Here is a 25465-nt window from a genome sequence, read left to right as displayed (position 1 = left end):
CTTTCAACTTTGCTGTATCATGCATTCATTTCTGTGGCAGACAGCAGTGTTCGGATGCATAGCTAGTTATATAAAACCAATCCTTGCACCGCTCTTACCAAAAGGTTCATAAAGGTGTCAAATTTAAATGTTTGAATTTTATCTACTATGTATTTTAATCGGTCTCAAGGCACGTTCTTATATAAACTGGATCTTGTAAGGACCCAATTGTAATTCTGGCAGTTTGTATTCGTACCAACTCTAGTAAACGAAGGATTATATAATATATAATAAATAATAATAATAAACATTCCTTCTTATCAGTTTTTAATTTTTTTTTTAAGTCAAAAGTATAAACTGCTTCAGTTCAAACTGGGAATTGTGAAGCTTCGCAGATGCCTAAAGGTCACTAGGCTCTTGCCAATGCTAACAATGATACGTGGAATCGATTGCCAAAATAGAAATGAAGAAACAATTGAATGCTTTCAAGCGCCCTTCTTTGGCAACTACACCAACAAGAAAACAAATGCACACATTTGGTGAACTATGACGACTAGCTGCCTTGACTACAGCACTATATGCTTATCTGATGGATGAATACTGTGGTTTTCATTTGGTGTTAAATACTACTGTATAGCCTACACAATTACATTCAATTGAATAGCTGCAAGCTCACTACACACAAAACTATTTTGAATCACTAGTTTAGTTAAAGTTTTCTGATATTTTTTTTTTTTTTTTTTGATAAACTACAGCAGAGTTAGTGTATGTCATTGCTAAAGAATTTCTTTGATGCAATCACTTATGTTAAATTAACCTAATAGGCATTTAACAATGGTTACAGAAAAGTTAGAAAATACTACTTCATAAAATGAGTCAAATTTACTATATGTCTAAATGCATTCCATTAATTTTTTTTTTCTTGGTATGCGAAGTGGTGTAATGAAACTTATTCAGAAAATTTTGTTCACCTTATTTCCAACAGCAGACCAAAAAATAACAATTTTAAGTCAACCAACTTTAATGCACGACTTGATAGCACTAACAAACAACTCTGTACAATGAAGGACACGTTGAAAATTTTGACTAGCTCGACACATACTCGTTTCCACTCTCAGTGTTAAGTCAATTTTGAAAACAGATGGTTTTATAATTTAATGCACTTTTTCTCGTAAACCTACATTTAATGAGTTACAAATTAAAAACTGAGTTATTTAAAGTTTAAGATTTTAAAAAGTAACATACAGATTTTAAAAAAATACATGGCAGAAATTATTTTTTTTAAATGATTAAATTTTTTAATACAGCTTTAGTTATAAATTAATTTTGCATTAATAATTAAAAAAAAGGTGCATACCACAATATCTTCTGCTTGGCAGAAAAATTACTTATATTGACAAACATAGCAATTTTAATAAATGCATTGTATAATCAGTATCAGAAAAACCACTTTCCATAAAACAAAATCTTCTAAATGATGTCCAAAAACTACAAGAACAATGCAGAACATATTCCACTCAAACAGCAACTTAGAACGGGATAGTGAACCCTCTCTAAATTTTTTTTTGTGAAATAATATGTCAACTGTTGCTGATTTACGTAGGCATTGAAACCATTATTGTTGAATAGCTACGTAAAAGACCGACACATTTGTAGGCTTCAAGTACATCCTACACAAATAAAACGATGCAGTAGTGTTGCTTATTGTATTGTTTTGTGTTTGCAAGTAGTCAGTTTCCGAGTGTACGAAAAAATTGCAAACAGTGCTGTTTGATCTGGCATACTCTGTAACCCAGCAGACAGAGCCAATCCCGTTCAGATTTTTTCGGGTGGATTGAGGAGTTTGTAGAACAATATTTTTTTTTTCCACAATATCAGATGCTTTTCTTTAACTCTTGGGTACTTTTCTTGCTATAGATAAATTTATAAAACTTGTTTTAAATATCGCCATACTGTATATTTTTTTTCTTTGGCACTTACTTTAAAAAAACGCACGTTGGTGTTCGATAATCCGGCAAAATCACTAATCAGGCATAGCTGTGGTCCAGAGCGCGCTGGGTTGAAGTTTACTGTATATCAGGGCGTGCAGTCTCGTAAAATACGAGTAGAAGGAAAACAATTAACGGCAGATCATTATGAGGAAGCAAACCTGGCAAAGTACGTATTATTTTTTTCAAACGGGCAAACAATGCACCTTCCCCCTGGTGTCCCGATAGCGAGTCGCGAGCCGCGAGCCGTGTTTATCTTGACAGCTTTCACAAATCATGACAAGGAATGGTGACAATGTCAATACGCCCTTCAAACCAGTACAAAAAAAAATTCTGAACATACACTGTAGGCCTGAGCTAATACTAGTTTTTTTATGCGAAACGAATATCAAATCAAACGATTAAAATATTCGTGAAGTCGTATCAAATTACGAATATTGTTCTCGGCAAAGATGAATTACAATTATTTTAAATAATAAACGATTGAAGTAAAAAAATTTAATCGCTAAACGTTGACAATGTTTCAACTGATTAACCGATTGGGATTTATATAAACCATCATTCATAAAAGCCTTCCTTTGATTATTTAGCAACCAACTTTATTCCAGCAAAACAATAAGAAAAAAAAAACTAAATATTTTCATGAGCAAATCTCAATCTTCCAATGTTTTATAGCTTTGCAACAAAGCTTCTAAAAAAACGAATAGCACATTTCCTGGCGAAATCAAATAAAATATTAAAAAGATCTTCCATTTTTTCACTTAGTTGAAGCTTCACACAGGCCTAATACACTGTTCAAGAAAAATATATTTTATTTTCTTATTCTTTAATTGCAAGACTAAGAATTCCGCAATAGAGGCAAAGACTATTCAGAGTGTAGACCTCCTTCGCAGACATTACATTAGGTAATACGAAGGGAAACCCACACTTGAAATGAGCGAGTGACTTCCCAACAGAAAATGCTATTTATTGGCTCACCTATTGGTAATGTCACTCAAGACATTTTCCTGAAAGAAAAAAAAAAGGTATGAAAAAGAAATGGCCCAAAAGAAAAAAAATTAAATTGTTATTTAATTTTATTCTCTCTGTTCAAACAATTCAATCCAAACAGCAATAATGTTTACACTAGGTAGCTTCCTATTCAAGTGTTTAATAACTTTTACCTTTTTCTGATGAATAAGTATTTTTAGACTGTTTTCAGCTACATTTGGCAAGCCTGCTTGAAGGGCGGTAAGCCTGAGAAAGTTTCGACACAATTGTCATGCAGAATTTAGTTGTGAACTAGGCATCAATAAATGTGTGTATTGCGAACTATGACATAAAGAGCTGTCACTGGTACAGCCATTAAACTTTATGTAAGTAAACAAAAGAGACTAGATATTTTTTTCTGGTAAGAAGCCAACGTCCTTTACAAAGAAATCCATTAAAGAGGGTTCACCACAAATTAATATACACCGCTTCTACTATAGTACACCAACAATTACTACTCCCCATAACTTACTTCCACTGATGTTGCTACTGAAATAAAATTAACACTAATTCAAATAATACTGTAATTCTGTTTTTAATTTTAAAAAATTCTTCTCAGGGAACAGAAATAAATGTAGAACCAACATGGAAATTATAACTCATGCACACGTCACAATAAATAACATATCATGTGAATAACATATAAATATGTAAGATGTCAACTGATGTTGAACCTGCTCACATGAAACAAATTACTTACAGTATTCAGCTGTACAAAAGAATTTTAAAATATGTATTTACAACATCCAAATTTCCATTCAACATTTTTTTTTAAGGTATGGCACATCTCTTGCAGATTAGCAAAGTTTTCATTTTCAATTTAATTTTGATTTTTGATTTTAAAAGTAAATTTAACTATGTATATACTAAACAATAAATCTACTCAGAGATTAATGAAAAAATACATAAAATTTAGTGAACAGTTCCAAACTGTAAATGTAATTAGAATATAACCAATTTTAATGTAATGAAAAATAAATTGAAATACACAATACTCAATAGACAAAAAGTTGATGTATTTAAGGCAGAAATTTCATGCTGAATGTACTGCTTACTCACTAAGTTATATTAAGTATGAGATGTGAACCTAGTACTTTTTTCTGAAGTGGACCGAAAATCAAAACTGTTGGCCAGAAAATTGCAGAGAAATATCTACAATTATACCTTGCAAACCTTCTTCTTATTTGTTTGCAATTCCCTTCTATATATCTGTAGCTTCTGCCAAAATTAATTGTTCAAGGTTTGCAAATACTCCAACTGCTGTGTTTCAGAAAATTACAAATTTTCAAACATAATAGTGACCCTGGTCACAAGTGCCCAGTGGCCTGTAATTGCATTCAAATTTTAAATAGCATATTTTTTTATTTATTATTTATTCGTTTTAATTTAAGTAATTTAATAATTTTAATTGTAATTTACTATGTACGGTTTAGCAATAATTATTTTAGTTTTTAACTTTTAAAATTAAGTTATATGATTTTAGTGTTGTGAAGTTGGTAAACTGTGAACTATTTTGTAATTGATAATGTTTTGTATATAAATATATCTGAAGTAGCTTGGCTTCTGGGTTGTAGCAGTGTCCTTGGAAAATAATTCACCGACGTTTCGGTCAACATTGCAGTCGCCATCATCAGGGAGCAGTTATCTACTGAAGGTACTGTAGGGTAACTGCTCCCTGATGATGGCGACTGCAATGTCGACCGAAACGTCTGTGAATTATTCGCCAAGGACAGGGCTACAACCCAGAAGCCAAGCTACTTCAGACAATGGCAGTGAAAGCCTGCAAACATTATTATAAATATTATCTGTTGAACTTTTAGTAAATATAAATTTAAATTTAAATGCTACATAAAATTTAGGTAGGGCACGATACTTTTCTTCTGGTTTACTTTTACATTTACGTATGAGTGATTTGACCGAGTGCCGTAGGAGACACGGCTGGTACGCGAGTGACGTCACGAGAGATCTGTTGTTCGTGTGGAGTGAGCGGTGTGTGTGTTTGTCCAGTTAGGCAAGCAGACGGGTGTGTGCGTGCAGAAAACTAAGTGCACGGAACTAAAAAAAAAAAAAACGTGGGCTACAAGTACGTGCCGCGTCATGACTACATAGGGCCCCCGTTTCATGTGCAGGACTGCACACAGAACTGTGTGTGTGCTCGTGCTTTGGTAGCAAACATTTTGAACGTGAGCAACGAGGACACCGAGTAAGTTACGTCAACATGGCAGCATTAGCCTCCTTACGAGTCTGGGCAACTACTTTGTTTTTCATGGTAATTTTGAGCTCTTCTGCCACGTTAGAAAATACCTTTCCATTAAGTGAAGCCCGTCTAGGTCTCGACTTACTTTGCATGCGACCCATTACTTTGTGAAGGATATGTTTACAGGAAATAGAGTTGATGAATTTTACACACACTCTTATTTTTAAAAACTGTCTTAACTGTTTGTGGAATCCTTTAAAATTAAACTGAACTAGTTAACTTTTTTTTATAATCATTTTACGTACATTCATCTGACATTTGGCTTATCAATAGAAGAGAGAATTTTCTACAATTTGGACTGTAACTACAGGAAATGAACTTTTAATTAATTTGGTTTTTAGTAAATTTTAGGTAACATTTCTTTTAGCAGCATGTCCAAAGTATATTTTTTGTATTTATCATTTTACATATTTTTTTACAAATAGTATTTGTAGATATTTATTAAATAATTTAGTGGATGTCCACGTTTTAAGTGTAACAGATTGGATATTTATATCGTAATAGTTCCCCATGTTACGAAGCTATTCATCGCTGAATTGGTCTGAACCAGATTTACACTGTTTAAACATTATTGAATAACAACTGCTTACCGCCTTTTTTTTTACGACTTCATCAACATTTAGTGTTTCTTAAAAAACCTTTAGTTTTAGGACATCTCTTTTATGTGAGAACAAGCCTATGACTACGTGTTGACTTCTGAACAATTTATTTAAGTTAAATTTGTTTTCAAGACACGTAGCTGCTACTCGCACTGGGTGTTGAGGTTGTGGTCACTCACTCGTGTAGTGAGTGGTTTCCACATAAGTGATAGTGCAAGGCCAACAGTTTTGATTGCACCAAAAAATGTTTTTGAACAGTTTTCGGACAAACTCCGATTTGGCATTGAAAAAAACTAAGTGTGTGAAACACAATGGTTTTCAAGTCATCAGATAGTCATAACAGTTAAACTATATTATTACATAGTATATTGTTATGGCAAAGAGTACTGAGTATTGGCAACTTCTCTTAATTTAAATAAATTAATTAATAATACAGGAAAAAAAAAACTGTGATAATCCCACTGCAAATTCAAAATATTACTAAATGTCTGTGAAATTGCTGCACCTGATGCTTGGCTACACCATAAAATTTATTTTTTTGTGTGCTGTCTCAAAAAGGTTTCCCAAACGAAAACTCGATTGCTTTCCATAGCTTGCGTTATCTACAAATAAAATGCAACACAGAAGTCGTTCCCGTTGCCTGACGAGAACCCACTAAGCAATTACAATGAACCCGCTGCGGGGGGGGAGGTTAACAGTGCAACAATGTCTCTCCTCGCTACGTCCCGACAAGGGCGCCCCGACACTACGCCGAGTGTGTGTCTGTCTCGCCGGCCGCGGGACCTCCTCACAGGTTCTGGGCCTGTCCCAGGGACTTGTGGGGGTGGCGCTGCCACGGCAGGACTCCGCGGAGGTGCGGCTCCTTGCAGTCCGCGTACACGTCGCAGAACAGCTCCTCCGCCCCGATTTCCTTGTCCGCCTTCGCCTTCTTCGTCGCCTCGTCCACCACCTGGCGGATTTCCGCTTCCAGCGCCTGCAAGTCACACACGACGCGAGACTTTATACAATTTTATACGTAGAACTGGTTCTTAAATATATGGGATGCTTGGCGGAATGAGCCAATCTGAATTGCACCCAAAGAAAACGGAAATGGTGTTCAACTCCGTCTCAGCAAATCCTAATGGAACAGAACATATTTGACAATAAAGAGGTTATGTACGTAATTCATAAAATAATTTATCCGGAAAACGTGATAAATGTTTGGAAAGTTTTGAGGATCGTAGAACATTCATTTTATTATTCAAAACTTTATTATTCAAAATAACAATTGTTTTAAAAGTTAAGCAGGTGCCTCTCATTTCAGGTAAAGATTTTATATTTACAGTAATTGCAGATAAACTTGTAGTCGTTTTCAATTGTTTAACTTTCACGACATGAAAAATTTATTTATTTATTTATTTATTTGATTTGTTACATGCCACACCAACAGCACAAGGCTCCAACGGTGGGAACATATACAGCGCATACTTTTTTGCATAATCAGCTGCCAAAGTTACATTTTCAACATTTTAGGGTTGTACAAACAAGGAGAATTTAATTAGTTAAGAACTGAAACTTTTTTATGTTCAACTGCAATGCCACTGGCTACTTCATGATGTGGTTTGCATTTCTATCACAAGAATTCACTTCATGTTTCTTTGGCTGTCAAACTCGTAACTAATTCGAGAATTTTTTAAATGCCCAGGTAAAATTAATTAATATTTTCTGAAAGAGAGAGAGAGAGAAGAACGCACCTTGAGCTCGTCGGCGGTGGCCAGCTCCGCGCCCAGCAGCTTGTCCTTGAAGGAGGTGATGGGGTCCCGCGTCTGCCTCACCTCCTGCACCTCCTCGCGCGTGCGGTACGACGTGCCCGGGTCGGACATGGAGTGGCCGCTGTAGCGGTACGTCACCGCCTCCAGCACGATGGGGCCCCTGCCCTCGGCGCAGTGCTGCACGGCGTGGCGCGCCGCCTCGCGCATCGCCAGCACGTCCATCCCGTCCACCTGGCGCGGCACACCCGACACGGCCGTGGCCGGGACCTCGTGGACGACTGGGGACGACGACTAGCACTACCACCGCAACTTATCTCCAACTGCCACACTTAAATAAAATCTCGGGTAATAGCAAACTTATACCACTCCAACCCCTTTAAAAGTAGAAACTTAGGTAACGTTTTGGCTGAAGCAACTCGGACATTTCTATATGTAGGTTGTGTTTAATTGTTTTTGATGATTTCTTTAAAACAAGTCATAAATACATATAAACTAGGGATGTGCGAAAGTGACTTTATCCACACGAAATGAAAGTGAAAGAAAATTTATCAAGTTTCGCGAAAGTGAAACGAAAATGAATTTTTCTATGAGATAAATATATTCTTAACGAAAGTTAAGCGAAATTTTTTAATTAACAAAGAAAAAAAGTGCCCCAAAATTTGCTCTTCAGTAATAAATTCTATTACATAAATCATTTTGGTACCTTTTGATGTATATATAAATATTACTATTTAATAAAATCAACATCCGCCCTAGACCACACAACACAGCCCCATGTCACTCGTAAATTTCAAGAATCAATCCAGATCTTTCAGCGCACAGACTATTTCCTTTACAGTCGTAATGTCGCAGTCTATGATAATATATTTATCACGTGCATGGTACTGATGAAAAAATACGTGAATACTGCGGAACGGCCGCCATCTTGCACCACTGTCACACATGGCTAGCTCAGGAAGCTGTAAACTAGGCAATGGACATGGTCAAAACAAAACATGACAAATGGTTGCTGCCAAGTGGTCATTACATGCAGTGACTTGTTGACCTTTTTGTCTAATTGGCTGTATATTATGAGGATTTTATATGCCAGTCAGAGTATGTAAAATTTAAATAAAGCAGACGACAATGTTTTTGTTTGGCTGTGCGCGAATAAAAGTAAGTACGTTCTTTGTTTGTGTGTATACGGTAAATACTAAATAGTGTACTAACAGTTCTGGAATGTATGTTTTACGAATATAGTACCTACACTACTGTTTGAAAGCAAATGAATCAGGTAATTTTTCAAATATTGCATGATTTTGTTTTGATACCTAGGCCTACTGTAATCACGGTTGAATTTTGTTTACTTTATCTGCCATGTTTGTTCAAATTATGATTTTACCGTATTTTCATTAACGTGAGTTTTTTTCATCACCACGTAAATTAATCTTAATGGAAATCTTTTTTCTAATTAATGTCTTTATATGATTTGCATATGTTATTACATTATTAGTAATAACAAGCAAATCATATAAAGACATTACAGTAGAATCTCAGTGCTAAGTACTTACAGGTACCTCAAGTTTTTGTACTTAGCACTGAAACATGCATACATATCTTTACAAAGAGAAAAAAATATATAAAAAAATAGCTACAGGAGAGCCGCAATGCCATATGTATTCGCAACTGCGACTTGCTTTTTTCCCCGTGTCTAGTTCTCTGAGTATATCCACTTTTTCCTTAAGCGTGAATTGCTTTCATTTATTTTTATCTCCAGGATCATTCATATTGTAGCACAAATACAATGCGGTGTTTAAATAACGTAACCTGAAAATAAACTCAACAATAACAATAAACAATCTCGGCACAGACATCAAACAGTATTTTTAGCGTAGCGTAACACTTTTGTCTAAATAATTAATACTTCTCTCAAACCTCCGTCTTTCGATGTATCGAATGGTGTTGTGTTGCTCACGTCGCATACTACGTACGGTATAATCTATGGTTGTGCGCGCAACTGTTTGTTAACTTTGTTTTGAGAATTTAGAGGTTAGAAAATACGTTGCGTTGGTATTTGTGTATCTTTGTTCTACTACATTAATCATTTAGCTGGAAATTTATTTACCAGTTTAAGTAAATTTTGGTGTAGTAATGCCACGCTACTAGTAGAATTTATACGTTATAGTGAAAATGATACTTTAAACTAAACTGAAACCGTTTTGCATGGCGAAGATACGATTTTTGACGGGGACTTAAAAAAAATTTGTTAAGTGAAATATACTTTATAATAAGGAACGTTATTGTACCGGTATTATACTGTACATTTTTATTAAATTATGATTTCTTTTTCAACTAGAACAAACGAACTTCGGTAAGCTATTGAACTTTCGTTTGGCTCGAAATATTTCGCTAAAAACGAACTTCGACAGATGAAATTCTTACCGAAATCGAAAATGAAAGTAGCAAAATTTCGATTTCGGTATCGGTATACCGAACATTCGCACAACCCTAATATAAACTTATGTTATTAAATTCAGTATAAAACCTCATATCCGACCTAGTCTCCGTGGTTGGCGAGCCTGTTCAGACTTGAAAAAGTGACGCACCTACATTTTTTTTTGTGTCGCAAACTGTCAGTTCGGCCGTGATCATTGCTGCAGAATGTGCTTGCACAATAGTCTTGTACTGTTCTATGTTTTTTAACGTTAATATTGTTTGTGTTTATTCACGACTACGCATAGCTTTATTATGGGGTTACGTGTGTGACAATGGCAACATAAAAATGTAAATGTGTTTGTGTTTCACTGCTTCTACGGATATCCGACCATTATTTAATGAATAAAAATGTCTACTCGCTTTTATTAAATATTTATTAAAAAAATATCCAAATTAGCTTCTCTCAAAAACATTTTGTTGTAAGGTATGAGTTTGGGATCAAATATTTTTTTTATATATATATAATTGCATCTAGTGACATGAGAAACAACTGTGCTACTATCTTTGGTGTGACTTGAAATTGTGTGGAGGTTCACCTAAAACTGAGGTCTGAAAACTGAAACCGGGAACTGATTTTTAAGAACCAGAACTGTTTGGTACTTAGCGTGAACTCTTGTATATAAAACTGTGTTGTGAGTTGACTTTGTGGCACTTGTACCGGGCCAAAGTGATGGACACAGTTTAAATCACCTGTGCCCCAGCTTTTTACAGTTGGCACCATGTTTGGAACACTGCAAGGGTTGGCGTCCCATAAACCGTGAGAGTGGCATCCCTGCGGTGAGAAACAAAAAAAAAAAAACAGTCTTCGTTATTAGGCGTGATGGCGGTAAATCGCAATGGTGCGGGCTGATGCTATCGTGTAATTTATGTTGCATCGTCGGTTAAAACCTTCTCGATACAGTCCACATATGTTTGTCATCCGGGGGAAACGTAGAACCCACACACCACTACTCACTCCAGACCCTGGATCAGTTCCCGCCCCAGTCTTGTACCGTGCTCCGTCTCTCTCTGATGACCCGGCCGTCAACGAGACTCCCAGCACTCACCCAAATCCCGGGCACGTAGTCGCCCCGGGTGTAGTACGCGGTGCTGGCGGAGGCGCGGTCCACGCTCGTGCCCATGCCGTACCCGTTGTTCTCGCACACGAAGATGCACGGCACGTCCCACAGCTTCGCCATGTTGTACACCTCGAAGATCTGGCCCTGGTTGGCCGCCCCGTCGCCGTACAGCGCCACGCACACGCCGTCCGTGCCCTTGTACTTGGCGGCGAAGGCTATCCCCACGCCCAGCGGCACCTGCAGGCACGCACGCAAACTTCTCTCCGAGCACGCCACCGCAGGGGGCAAGATCACAAGGTGAGTTGCGATCAAACACAAGCACATCAATACAACAGCATGTTAATACACCATTTACCACTGAAATGTAACTAAAAACATTAAATCAATCAGCTATTTGACAAAAATTCACTCAAATTATAAAAATTTAATCTTTTAACATTGCAAATTCATTAAATGTCATTTCTTTAGCGTGAATTTCATACTAGAATGTATGATGTACATGGATTGGAAAAAAATTAATATTATATTGTTTGATTTTGGATCTCTTACATTTGTAACACATTTTTTAATTAATGCTGGCACATGTTCGAACAACAAAAATTTGCTGATTTATTTATATTTTTCTGAGTAGTTGTGTTATAGATAGGGATGTGCGAAAGTGACTTTATCCACACGAAATGAAAGTGAAAGAAAATTTATCAAGTTTCGCGAAAGTGAAACGAAAATGAATTTTTCTATGAGATAAATATATTCTTAACGAAAGTTAAGCGAAATTTTTTAATTAACAAAGAAAAAAAGTGCCCCAAAATTTGCTCTTCAGTAATAAATTCTATTACATAAATCATTTTGGTACCTTTTGATGTATATATAAATATTACTATTTAATAAAATCAACATCCGCCCTAGACCACACAACACAGCCCCATGTCACTCGTAAATTTCAAGAATCAATCCAGATCTTTCAGCGCACAGACTATTTCCTTTACAGTCGTAATGTCGCAGTCTATGATAATATATTTATCACGTGCATGGTACTGATGAAAAAATACGTGAATACTGCGGAACGGCCGCCATCTTGCACCACTGTCACACATGGCTAGCTCAGGAAGCTGTAAACTAGGCAAGGGACATGGTCAAAACATAACAAATGGTTGCTGCCAAGTGGTCATTACATGCAGTGACTTGTTGACCTTTTTGTCTAATTGGCTGTATATTATGAGGATTATATATGCCAGTCAGAGTATGTAAAATTTAAATAAAGCAGACGACAATGTTTTTGTTTGGCTGTGCGCGAATAAAAGTAGGTACGTTCTTTGTTTATGTGTATACGGTAAATACTAAATAGTGTACTAACAGTTCTGGAATGTATGTTTTACGAATATAGTACCTACACTACTGTTTGAAAGCAAATGAATCAGGTAATTTTTCAAATATTGCATGATTTTGTTTTGATACCTAGACCTACTGTAATCACGGTTGAATTTTGTTTACTTTATCTGCCATGTTTGTTCAAATTATGATTTTACCGTATTTTCATTAACGTGAGTTTTTTTCATCACCACGTAAATTAATCTTAATGGAAATCTTTTTTCTAATTAATGTCTTTATATGATTTGCATATGTTATTACATTATTAGTAATAACAAGCAAATCATATAAAGACATTACAGTAGAATCTCAGTGCTAAGTACTTACAGGTACCTCAAGTTTTTGTACTTAGCACTGAAACATGCATACATATCTTTACAAAGAGAAAAAAATATATAAAAAAAATAGCTACAGGAGAGCCGCAATGCCATATGTATTCGCAACTGCGACTTGCTTTTTTCCCCGTGTCTAGTTCTCTGAGTATATCCACTTTTTCCTTAAGCGTGAATTGCTTTCGTTTCTTTTTATCTCCAGGATCATTCATATCGTAGCACAAATACAATGCGGTGTCTAAATAACGTAACCTGAAAATAAACTCAACAATAACAATAAACAATCCCGGCACAGACATCAAACAGTATTTTTAGCGTAGCGTAACACTTTTGTCTAAATATTAATACTTCTCTCAAACCTCCGTCTTTCGATGTATCGAATGGTGTTGTGTTGCTCACGTCGCATACTACGTACGGTATAATCTATGGTTGTGCGCGCAACTGTTTGTTAACTTTGTTTTGAGAATTTAGAGGTTAGAAAATACGTTGCGGTGGTATGTGTGTATCTTTGTTCCACTACATTAATCATTTAGCTGGAAATTTATTTACCAGTTTAAGTAAATTTTGGTGTAGTAATGCCACGCTACTAGTAGAATTTATACGTTATAGTGAAAATGATACTTTAAACTGAAACCGTTTTGCATGGCGAAGATACGATTTTTGGCGGGGACTTAAAAAAAATTCGTTAAGTGAAATATACTTTATAATAAGAAATGTTATTGTACCGGTATTATACTGTACATTTTTATTAAATTACGATTTCTTTTTCAACTAGAACAAACGAACTTCGGTAAGCTATTGAACTTTCGTTTGGCTCGAAATATTTCGCTAAAAACGAACTTCGACAGATGAAATTCTTACCGAAATCGAAAATGAAAGTAGCAAAATTTCGATTTCGGTATCGGTATACCGAACATTCGCACAACCCTAGTTATAGACATGCTTATTACATTACTAATGATTTTACTATGGTTTCAAACAAAATATTACTTTGGTGAAATCAATATTAAGAAATATTTTAGTTCCGAACTTTTTTAAATAACACACTTCTTTAAATGAATAAAAACTATAGAACTGAAATATTCTGTTTTAAAAATGAAATTTGTTCTAAAAATAAAACCATTATATCTTATCCCTAGCCACTGAATATTCTAGTCATAGAGCACTTTAAAAATATAGTTTTATGTCTTGTGGATATTCACAGAAGTGTATTCAGATGTTTTAAGATTACACACAGCAAGTTTTAATAATTGGAAAAATCAAAAACCCTTCAAATTATGAGTTAAACCGCAGTGGAACAGATTTAGTGAAAAAAGGAAAATGTAAGAGTTGACTATTATATAAATAGTTGGGGAAGAGAAAAACAGTTGAAACAAATAATAAAATAGTTCATGATAAATTCTAAGAAATTAGGACATTGTGTAGTTTGTCCTGTAACTGCTTAAATCCATCAAATGCTGAAGTCATGTATGCGTATATGTGATTTAGGTAGATTTTGAAGTAATACAACTATTGTAACCATTACCATGGTGGAACTACCGGAATTTTTTTTAGATAGTTTTTAGTTTCATGGTCCATAGACCCCAAAAACCATCGTCAACTCCAAGTGTGAGTGTATGTGTGTGTGTGAGTGTATGTGTGTGTGTGAGTGTATGTGTGTGTGTGAGTGAGAGAGTGTTTGTGAGAGTGAGTGAGTGAGTGAGTGAGTGAGAGTGTGTGTGTGTATCACATTTTAGTGGACACGATAACTGCAGTAATCATTCACAAATCACTTCCAAAGTGATACCTAAAATATAAACATGAAAAAACACGGTTGAGTTCGTTAATAATCACTATACGAACAAAGGGTAGGAATGGAGAAGGCTTTTCGAAAAAACAGAAAAATTGCTGTAACTCATTTCTCCGCCATATAATATTGTGGTCACCTCTCAAATCTCACAGTTGTCCTGTGACAACGAGAAGACTGCGCGCCAGTCCAGAGGAGACACCGCGCTAGAAGCACCAGCGAGCGTCGCGCTTATCATCCCGCCTCACCGACACAAACACACCCCTGACTAGGCACGACCCTAATTAAATACCTTTTTCGTTACTACAAGTGCCCAAAATTAATGTAAATCTTCCCCGACGAGATCATCCAGCATGTTTCCTCCCACACAAGCGGAGGGCATTATTACCTGCGCCCCGACGATGCCGTTCCCGCCGTAGAAGTTCTTGGCGTACATGTGCATGGAGCCCCCCTTGCCCCTCGCGCAGCCGGACTGCCGGCCCGTCAGCTCGGACAGCACGCCCTGCACGTCCATGCCCATGAGGTGCGTCCAGCCGTGCGCGCGGTACGCCGTGATGACGCTGTCGTGCGCGCGCAGCGCCGCCTTGATGCCGACCGCCACCGCCTCCTGCCAGCACCGCAGGGCACGGCTCCAGTCCCCGCCTTGCGAGTTCAGTACCGGGCTACTCGTCAGGTCTTTCGTTGGGTCAAACCTTTAAGGCCAGTGAAGAGGGGGGGGGGGGGGGGGGGGGGGGAATTAGAGAGAGAGAGAGAGAGAGACACACACACACACTCTCTCTCCCTCTCTCTCTCTGTCCTCCACCCTTTTCAAGTTCCAGGTATCGTTTTCGAAAGCTAATCCACGTACTGTACATTGACCAACAAACACAATATGTGGCATGTGATGAACAGGTAACAAGATTGCACGGTGAATTGTGATAAAAACCTAAATAACGCAGAAAAGCATGGTCAATATGCACCACATAACAATGGAATTCAAGTTAATATACCACGAAGCAATTAAAATAATGACACTAATCTGAATTTTCAATCAAAATTTAACTAATGACAAATACATACCTAGTCCTTTAAATATCAAATTCAAAAAAAGTGATTCATTTAGCATGAAGTTTGTACCACAGTCTAATGAAAAAAGATTGGAAAATGTTTACTTTTTTAGTTGTTCAGACCTTAGGAAATTTTTTAAATCCAGACATTAACAGATTTATTTATAGGCATTTAATTAAATCATAATAAGGCATTTAATTAAATCATGTGCTATGCTCAAACAGAAGCAACATTTTTAATAATAGTTCTATAAAAAATTTGTTGGCAAAAACGGTTGAAACTAAGATAGCATCTTTCATTTACGTCTCCTTGGAAGAAAAAATTGAATCCGATGATGTTCTTGGTGAAATAAAACAAGTTACATGTATTTTTTTCAAAATTCTCCTTCCAAATTTTTCTTTAAAAAATCCTATGTTTCAGATACATTTTTAAAATTTTTTACTGCAAACTAGGGATTGGCAAGTATTCAAAAAATATTTTATATTTGTAATTAATTTGGTATTCTATTCAATAGTTCAAATGAAATAATTTGATTGATCATTGTTACCAAAAAATTAAAATAAAATTGATACAATTTTTTTTAGAAGTGCTATTTTTTAAGCTAAGAAGATTTATCAATAAATTGGAATTGTTTTCTGCTACACTGTATAATACATCATTTTTATATATAACAGGAAACAGCTGTGACCCAGGTACAAAAACAAATTCTAGTATTTTACTGGAAAGGGTGGCAATAAACTCAGCATAAAAAATTCCCTGATTTTATTCCTGACATCTCTAGGTCTTTTATATTTTTTCGTTTACCAAAAATAATATTTACATAAAAAACAACCAATATAATTTTTTTCACTACACCTTTAACTGCCATATTCACAACATACGTACTTATAATGATTACACCACATTTAACAAAAAATCCTGGAAATTATGCAATAATTTGTTACTTACATCATACTTACAATCACTATCAAATTGTATTCAGCCTCAAGTGCTGAAAAATATAATAGAATTGAAAAATATGTGATACACCAGCATTGAAACTGAAGCCGAAACCAAAAGACAATATGCATGGCACATCTAATAGGATAGTGATACAAGAAAAGCCTTAACATGGCTGGTTTATTTAAATGCCCTAACCTAACAACATTTTCAAGACTATTCTTTGAATTTTTAGCAGAAATTTAAAATTCCCTTAAATCCAGGTTTTTCCCCTGATGCTGAACACCCTGCGGGAGTAAGTTAAGAGCACGATTAAACTGGCTGAACCTGGATTGAAACCTGAGTCCTGATTAACGTTAAGTATAAAGTATTTTCTACCACTGCAACCACTTGTTCAATATGAACACCTCAACAGTATTTTATAATGTTTCTAAAAAAGAAGCTTCAATAAAGCAGCTATGACATGGCACATGGTAAACACTATTTCCAGGCGACGCACCTGCCCAGAGTACAGGTGGCAGAAACCTCGAACTATCTTCTCCTTGTACAGGTTGGCTGCTGACGCCTCCATGCGCCTGACGGTGTACATCTGCTTGTAGAACTGCAGTGCATCATCACGGGTCACCGACACTTGCGTTGAAGGACCACTGTCCAGCTTGTGCAGCTTGAAGGGCTGGGAACACCATCACAGGCAATGTGAACATGGCCAAAGGCAACGGGAACATGGCCACAAATGGGAACATGGCCAAAATTAATGGGAACATGGCCACAATCAACGGGAACATGGTTACAGGAAATGGAAACATGTCCACAGGCAACGAGTACATGGCCACAATCAATGGGAACATGGTCACAGGAAATGGGAAAATGGCCACAGGCAACAAGAACATGGCCACAATCAACGGGAACATGGTCACAGGAAATGGAAACATGGTCACAGGAAATGGAAACATGGTCACAGGAAATGGAAACATGGCCACAGGCAACGGGAACATGGCCACAGGCAACGGGAACATGGCCACAATTAACAGGAACATGGTCACGGGAAACTGTGAACATGGCCACAGGCTACGGACACATGGCCACAGGCTACGGGAACATGGCCACAGGAAACGAGAACATCACCACGGGCAACAGGAACATGACCACGGGCTACGGGAACATGGCCACAGGCAATGCGAACATGGCCATAGGCTACGGGAAAATGGCCACAGGCAATGGGGACATGGCTACATGAAATCAGAATACCACAGGCAATGAGAACATAGGTAGCTACTAGCAAGGTGAACACGACCACAGACTATGGACTTCTCTTGTGCCTTGGAGAGATCATTCTCATCAGAATTCAGGGTGGTATGGCTCATCCTCAGTTATATGGTAATGTTGAATTATATTCAAGATAGTTTCTGAAGTCACTTAGCTGTAAGTGATATCCTCTCCATTCATCTATCATGTATTCATATTCCTGTCCCCAAAAACACCTATTTAAATAGTAGAAATTGCAGTCACATTCATGGCAATAGGAACACGACCACAGGCAGTGGGAACACAGCATGTGGCCAACACCAGTGAGGCAATATCTAAAATCAATAACTCTGTCAGTAATCACAACACTCAGGCCCAAGCAGTAACAGCACGTAAAATTGCAATGCCGTAACTTCTTTTATTTCCGATCATTAGAAACTTTAAAACGTCATTTTCCTGGTACAAGGCTGTCCCGAAACCAGTTTGTCCCCTACAATTGGATGTGAAACAGTACAAAAAACCACTCTTAAAAAAATGTTTTGAGTCTCGGATCAAATTACACAATATGTTTCAAGATGCCAAAAAAGAGAGACCATGTTGCGGACAAAAGAAAAATTATGATTTTCGCGTGATAAAACCCAGTGGTCGGCCCGCTTTCATCGGCTACCAAAGAAACATGTCCTTGACACAGGTTCACTCGCGCTTAATCATGGAGATGCCTACAGTCTGAAAATTCTTAATAATATCTAAAGGTTGAAAAAAAAAAGTCATAGCCCAGACCGTAGGCATTAAGTTTCCCATAATAAGAACACATACAGAACATGCAAAGAGAGTCACTGTTATAGAATACTGTCTACCAGTTGGGTACCATGGCATCAACATGTCTTTCTTTCTTTCACTGAAAAAAAAATAAACTGTCCAATAACCTAGAAAAAATACCAAAGCTTACAAATGATTCTATTTGTGACAATACAAAACTGAAAAAATATAATTCAAATTAAATAAACAAAAAAAAAAAGTTTGCAAAATGCAAACTGGTCACTAGATTAAAAATATGAAATAAAGTATTTCAACAATTTTTTATAGTAAAATAACAAAATATCTCACAAATTAATATAAAACATTTAAATACCCATAAAATATGTATCAATTAAACTAAAGCACCATCACCTGGGAAGTTTATAAACTCTTGACACAAAATAATCATTGAAAAGTTGGAAGGATGGGTCCTGCAATGTTACAATGTTCGCAAGCAAACACAATCAAGAGTCACTTGTTTGTTTACTGTCAAATTCCACCTTCCGTTAGGGTTGCAACTTAATTAATTAAATTATTAATTAATTAATTAAAACTTAATAGCCATAATTCAATGATGATCGTTTGTACATAACATATTTGCAGACTAGCCTGCAGACAAATAATGTGAAACTGACAAATTGAAAAGTACAAGAATAATATAAGATTACATAGTAAAGTTACCTATTTTATTATTTAGCTATGTATTGCTCCAAAGTTTTAAATTGAGTCAACTTACCTAAGTAAAAATAAATTAAACTTAAATAGGTAATGAAATGACTCGAAGACCTTAGGTGTAAATACTGATAACCAACATTCATGTGAATTGTGATCAGGCAATCTGTGAGAACAAATTTTTTTAAGAAACTTTGTCCACTCTATTTTTACAAGAATGTTAATACCCTAAGCTTAAACTCAGAAAGTAAAAAACCACAGGAAAACATACATATCTCACTTCAATACTTGAAATGAAAATTTCATTCTTTTGAGGATCACCACTAATTAAAACCGAGGTTTCAAATAAGTTATTCTAATGATAAATGGATAACTAACATTTAATAAATCTTTCTTATTCACTGTGTTCACATCTAACTTTATGCGTGCTCGCACATAATTCTGAGATGTGCGAGTTATGCATGTAAGTATGTAATTGTGGCCATTTTTTTGCTCTGGAACTGTCATCATGAAAGTAGCTCATATTTTTAATCTCTTCCAAATAATTATTAAAAAATCCATTAGCAAAATTATATACAACACCTCTTCCACAAGTTCCAAACTGGAATATAAATATATAAATAATATATAATATATAAAATCATACCTTTGTTTCAAAAGAAGCTTCTGTCGCATAGTTGCTCTTGGAAGATGAGAATAAAGAGAATAAAGCTTTCTGAAAATCAGATACCAAAAGAACAAATTACTCCTATTACATATTGAAATTAATAAGAGCACTAGTGTGACAGGTTTTTAATCCGGTACGTTCAGGGCTATGGTTAGCAATTTTGTCCTATTATCGAACGTAAATACAGTTTTAACGGGAACACCAAATGTAAAATGTAACCTGCTGGAAAAACAGGTAACACTTCACTGAAATGAAAACCAACCATAACAACAGACTCTTGAGCGAAGTAAACACTCCGGCAGCACAGTAATGCCACCCGTATAAATACAAACACGAGAGGCTTTGTTCGGTACCGGATTACAGATGTGCCCAACCATGGAATGGCAGATTAAAACCCTTTCACGGTAATACAAAAATTCAAGTCTACATAAAATTTTGAGCTCTTTAGTTACAATTAACCTAAGCCACTTAGATATAAATTACCCTGATTTGCTTATCTTATTATATCATTCAAACTGGCGAAGATACAGGTTTTTTTATCACACAACAAAGTTAAATTTAAATGACAGTTGATGTTATAAAAACATTAAGGAACACATTTACAGCCAAACAGTTTCACTGCTTCTAAATCAGCAACTGAGAAAATAAATGATCCACTGTACAGTTACTTAATAATCTTCATAAATATATACTAACTCTGGCTTTAGGCAGGTGTCAAATTAATTGAAGTAGTATTTCAAGAGGAAAGGAAGGAAAATACATGAGCAGGGGAAAAGGGGCAACCAATCACGACAACTGAAGCAGAATTTGTACCCAGATCCTCCCCTGAGTGGCCGAACTGTCTCACCATTGTGCCATTAAGCTTTATCTGAATATGAATAGTCCACTTTTGCTCCTAGAAAAGTTTATAATTACATATATCTGTGGTTCCCCGAACATTATAATGAATTAAAACAAGATAATATTTTAACATTGTGGAAAAAAAAATATATAAACAACCCTAAATGAACATCAATATTAAAATACTGTAATTACCATAGACGTATCCATGAAATCTGGCACCATCCGTTCTGCCACATCTTTACTCGTTCGATACCATGATCCAAACTGATAGCATGAGGGCAGAAAATAATTTAACTAATACTTTACCACATCCAATAAAAAAAAAAAACAGTTATTTGACCAGTCAATGTTATGGCTTGGTCTCAAATGCTTTTTATTTATTTATTTATATATTTTTTTAAAGTTTTTTCATCATTACGTTTATTATACAATTTTAACTTGATACCTTCATTTTATTTGTCGTTCTGCCACAAATATTTTGAACCAATATTCACTCAGTAAAAAGGTGTACCAATCTTTGTGATTATCATGACTTGAGCGATTTTTTACACCCATATTATATTAACATAGGTTAAAAATATTTGTGGTAGAACAAATGCAAGGAAGTATTGAGTTTAAATTTAGGACAAAGCCCTTGAAAAATAATCATGAAAAAAAAAAGTCATTGTTGGACGTTTTGACTTCTTAGAATGGAAAGAAAAAATAAAAATATGGTTTTCAAACACTACACACGTACCTCAATTTACTGCGAAGGAATGGTTTCGTAATTCCTACTAGTTTGTGAAAAAATTACAATTTTATATCTTACATTTACAACACATGTGCTTTTACGCTGCCACCACCCATTGTTTACCCGCGATAAATAGGAATATATATGTTTTCCATATCCTTGAGACAATCCTGAATTAACACTGAAAGGAAGGTTTCTTAATTCCTACTGGTTTGTGTAGTTGTGCTGTCGTATATTCTGTGTTTGATATGGCTGGTGTTTCATGTATCCAAGTTTATCCCTGGATCCTGAAGGCTTGATCCTGATGGCATGATCCTGTTGTACATAATGCTTGCTGTTTTAGTTCAATAAGTCGGAACATCCTGCGCATAAAAATTGTGAAATAAGAAGGAATTATGATTTAAGTTTGAAAAAGAAAAATCCTTTTATTCCTTATAATTTTACAATCATAATTAATTATTATATGACAATTTTTTTATGTACAGAATTTTCCAACGTACTTAATTAAAACAGCAAGCATCATGTACAACAGGATCAAGCCAACAGGATCATGCCATCAGGATCAAGTCTTCTGGATCCAGGGATAAACTTCAATAAATGAAATGGAAGAATTAGCGCATTTTTAATTCTCCGTAGTTGGCCACAGTTGTGCTAAACAAAGAGATCCATGATCACAGGTAAACAATGACTGGTGGCGACAGTGTGAAAACACAGGTATTGTAATGACTGTCATTTTTCACAAACCTGTAGAATTAAGAAACCATGTTTTTGGGGTAAATGTAGGGACGTGTGTAGTGTGTGGAAACCATGTTTTCCAATTTTTTTTTCTTTCCGTTCTAAAATGCCACAACGTCCTATCAGTACAAAAAAAAAATCAACATGACATTTCTAGGTAATCGACTACTGTAGGGGTTCACTCTAAAAAAAAGGCAAACACCCGAAAATGGATTCATTCAGTTTCTTATTTTATTACTAATTATAATATTGAGGTGCATTCAGATATTTTCAAGAACTTCACATGCAATTAACAATTTTACATTTGCCCGTGCGGTGACTTGGCTGACGCCATGCTTGAATCATGGCAAACGATTGATGGTATTTTTGGGTTAAAGGATAGTGTAAAATTAGTGTATCACCTGTAATGTACATATAGTGTCAAATTTTTTTTGTCCTTTAATAGCGAGCCGAGAATTTTCAACAAGAGGTGTCCCTGATCCTGTGGTTACTAGCCTATTGTTTACTTGATACTAGCTGCAACAGGATCCTGTGGTTTTTCACTGTAATAACGCAAAAGTATGGTGGAAAACCGATCGGGCTAAAAACAAGCTTGGCTCTGGCCGTAACATATTTTCATTAATCATCCATGTCTTTAGAAAACAGTCTCAGCTACACTGTATGCCTAAGGATCTTTATGGAAAACCAAAGGATCATGTTGAAGCTAGTATCAAGTAAACAGTAGGGCTGTGACAACAGTATCAGGGATTTCTGTCGTTAAAAACAGTCTCGGCTACACCATTAAAGCACAAAGCCAATTTACACCACTGATTTCAATAAACAGGTAATAGTCAAAATAATTTTACACCATCTTTTAATGCAAAAATGTCATTTTTTGCATGGCCTATAATAGTAGTATTCAGCACTTACCGGGAATCAATCATTGCGTCAACCACAATACCTCACAGGCAAAATAAAATTGTTAATTACACATTAAGATCTTGAAAAAGCCTTGACGTCAGCCGGGGCTTCGCCCCATGAGCCTGATCATCCTCCGTTCCCTTTCACACACCTTTCCTACCCGGCATTTGTACCATAACGTACGTAGTCGTGTGAGATTTAAACTGCACGCCACGAACTACAGCAAGAGGGCGCTTAGCTGCAGTGCGCCGCACCCCTATTTATAATTAATATTATTGTAACCTTTTCTTTTCGGCCCTAAAATAGTGTCACGACGATTCAGTAAGTGAGTGCCTTTTGTTTTATTAATATGTTATATTTTTGTAATAAAGTAGGTGCAAGCACGGCCACGAACGCTCCCTAGCGGGCGACGATGGAACCAACACATAACTTTATTCAAACTATATTTTACCACATAAGTAATTATTACAGACGATCTGGTCATGGATGTGTATATGCTAATTTTTATAAAGAGCTCATGTTATTTTTAATATTAACCCGGGGCACGCAGTCGCAGAGATGTAACGGTAATTGTGTTCGGCGCGAAGGGCGCCATGTTGCCTGCCGCAAGCCCTTGTCTCACCCCAGTCTCCTTCTACAGCCGGCCGAGAGCGGACGTCTCTGCAGACACCCCGAGGACATCACCGTTGTCTCACCAATAAGTAGTTCTGTTCAGTTAGTTAATTCAAATCGTTTTCTCTTCATCCTCGGGGCCTCTCTCGGTCGGTGGGGCTGTTTAATTAGTGATTTCTGTACTCTCCGGAGTTTTTAACCACCCGTGTTCTAAGTAAAGGCTTGAGGCGACCACGTGTGGGGTCCGCCTACTCAACTAAACCGATTCGTGCCTCTGGCGTTTTCTTAACAGTATCAAGGAAGGATTGTATGAGGGCGTGTAAAGTGTAAGTAAATAAAACCAACTTAATTGAGTCACGTGTCTTTGTGTTCGGGGGGGGGGGGGGGGGGGGGAACGTGGGTTCTTAACCCAGTCAGCGGCGTGTGGGACGCCCTAAGAGCCCACTGCGGTTAATTAGAAGCGTGCTCGACGCTGAGAGCGGGCTCAGTTAGGGACAGGTGCTGAATTAAATATCAGGAGGGCTAATATCTCGCCGCACACGGGCTACGTAACGCCCTGAGCAAGAGTATCAAGCCAGGTCCACGTGCCCACTCACGTGGTGGCGCCCACTGTTTCCACCAATAATTTAGATCGTAACACCGGTACGCCCTCAGCCTTAATAATATAATTATAAATAAAATAAGTAACTGACCAAATTACTTTCAGAGTCCCCCCCCTTTTTTAAAAAAAATAAGAATGGCGCCCCTACAGTAGACAATTACCAGTTTATAGCTTTAGTAGAGACAAAATGCAATTAAATTCGAAATGAGAAAACATTCAAGGGATCACTGCAAAGTCTGTTACTAACCCCTAATTGCACAAAATATTGCACTCATAAAATAAGGGTTAAACACAAGCAGAAATCAAACCTTGATCACCTTGGGTAAGAGCATTCTCCAATAATTTTCTAAAAGTGCTTACAACTGTGGCACACAGACACAGGATATATAAAGAATATTAATTGAACCTACTCCAAAACAGAAAATTTGACAGTGTGGTGGATTTCGTATCATTATGAATGACACTATGAAATCCAAAATCATTAAAATTACCAAATTACAAAACAAAAACCTTAACATATGAATAAGATAACCAACTTCAAGCGTGCACTAACGTTTCGCTGGGCTTTTCCTGATGAAAAAGTCTTGACACATCTAGGAATCATTTTCGTATTTACGTCAGGTCAGTATTAGAAGCTCTCAATATTTATAAATTTCAAAAAATTCCAATTTACTTCACTTTTCTTACTAATTTCGGCCTAGGTCAAATCGCCATTAAGGTCATAGACATAGTTACTTTTAAAATAAAAGGTCACTACTACAGAAATTAGAACTTGACTAATAATTTAAAGCAAGCATAGCTGAGGAAGACCTATTTATTTGAAAATAATCTAGGAATTTTTTTAACATAGGCAGTTTTATTAATAATAAAAACTACATTAAAATGTTTCTCTTAAAAGCAAAATTTAGGTTTTCAAACCAGAATGTTTTCAGGTTACAAATGGCAATTTTCTCTTCCCAATGTGGCGGACAATTTAAAATTATTATTTATTACCTTCTTCAAATCTCTACAATAATCTACGTATTTACTACCCTATCCTCAATACTTCTAATAT

At 36.2% G+C, this 25465-nt stretch overlaps 1 protein-coding gene across 1 annotated transcript; it reads right to left on the bottom strand.

The window, feature by feature from the left end:
* Positions 1 to 982: 982 nt before the first annotated feature.
* Positions 983 to 25159, bottom strand: LOC134528521 (probable pyruvate dehydrogenase E1 component subunit alpha, mitochondrial). Its single transcript, XM_063362223.1, has 7 exons — positions 24965 to 25159; positions 19970 to 20038; positions 17108 to 17281; positions 15011 to 15229; positions 11125 to 11373; positions 7586 to 7834; positions 983 to 6825 (listed from the first exon to the last, which is right to left on the bottom strand). The coding sequence occupies exons 1-7, from the start codon at positions 25013 to 25015 to the stop codon at positions 6640 to 6642; spliced, it is 1197 nt and encodes a 398-aa protein (XP_063218293.1). The 5' UTR covers positions 25016 to 25159; the 3' UTR covers positions 983 to 6639.
* Positions 25160 to 25465: the final 306 nt, after the last annotated feature.

This window comes from Bacillus rossius, chromosome 1 (genome assembly GCF_032445375.1).
Source record: "Bacillus rossius redtenbacheri isolate Brsri chromosome 1, Brsri_v3, whole genome shotgun sequence".
Classification (NCBI taxonomy): Eukaryota; Metazoa; Arthropoda; class Insecta; order Phasmatodea; family Bacillidae; genus Bacillus; species Bacillus rossius.
This window is presented reverse-complemented; position numbering and strand designations above follow the sequence as displayed.

Coding starts and splice junctions, on each gene's coding strand:
- LOC134528521 (XM_063362223.1), bottom strand. CDS start 25,015: ATGATTCCTAGATGTGTCAAGACTTTTTCATCAGGAAAAGCCCAGCGA. Junction 11,374..15,010: donor ACGGCATCGTCGGGGCGCAG/GTAATAATGCCC, acceptor GCGTGCCTGCAG/GTGCCGCTGGGCGTGGGGAT. Junction 7,835..11,124: donor ACTACGTGCCCGGGATTTGG/GTGAGTGCTGGG, acceptor GTGCCGCGCCAG/GTGGACGGGATGGACGTGCT.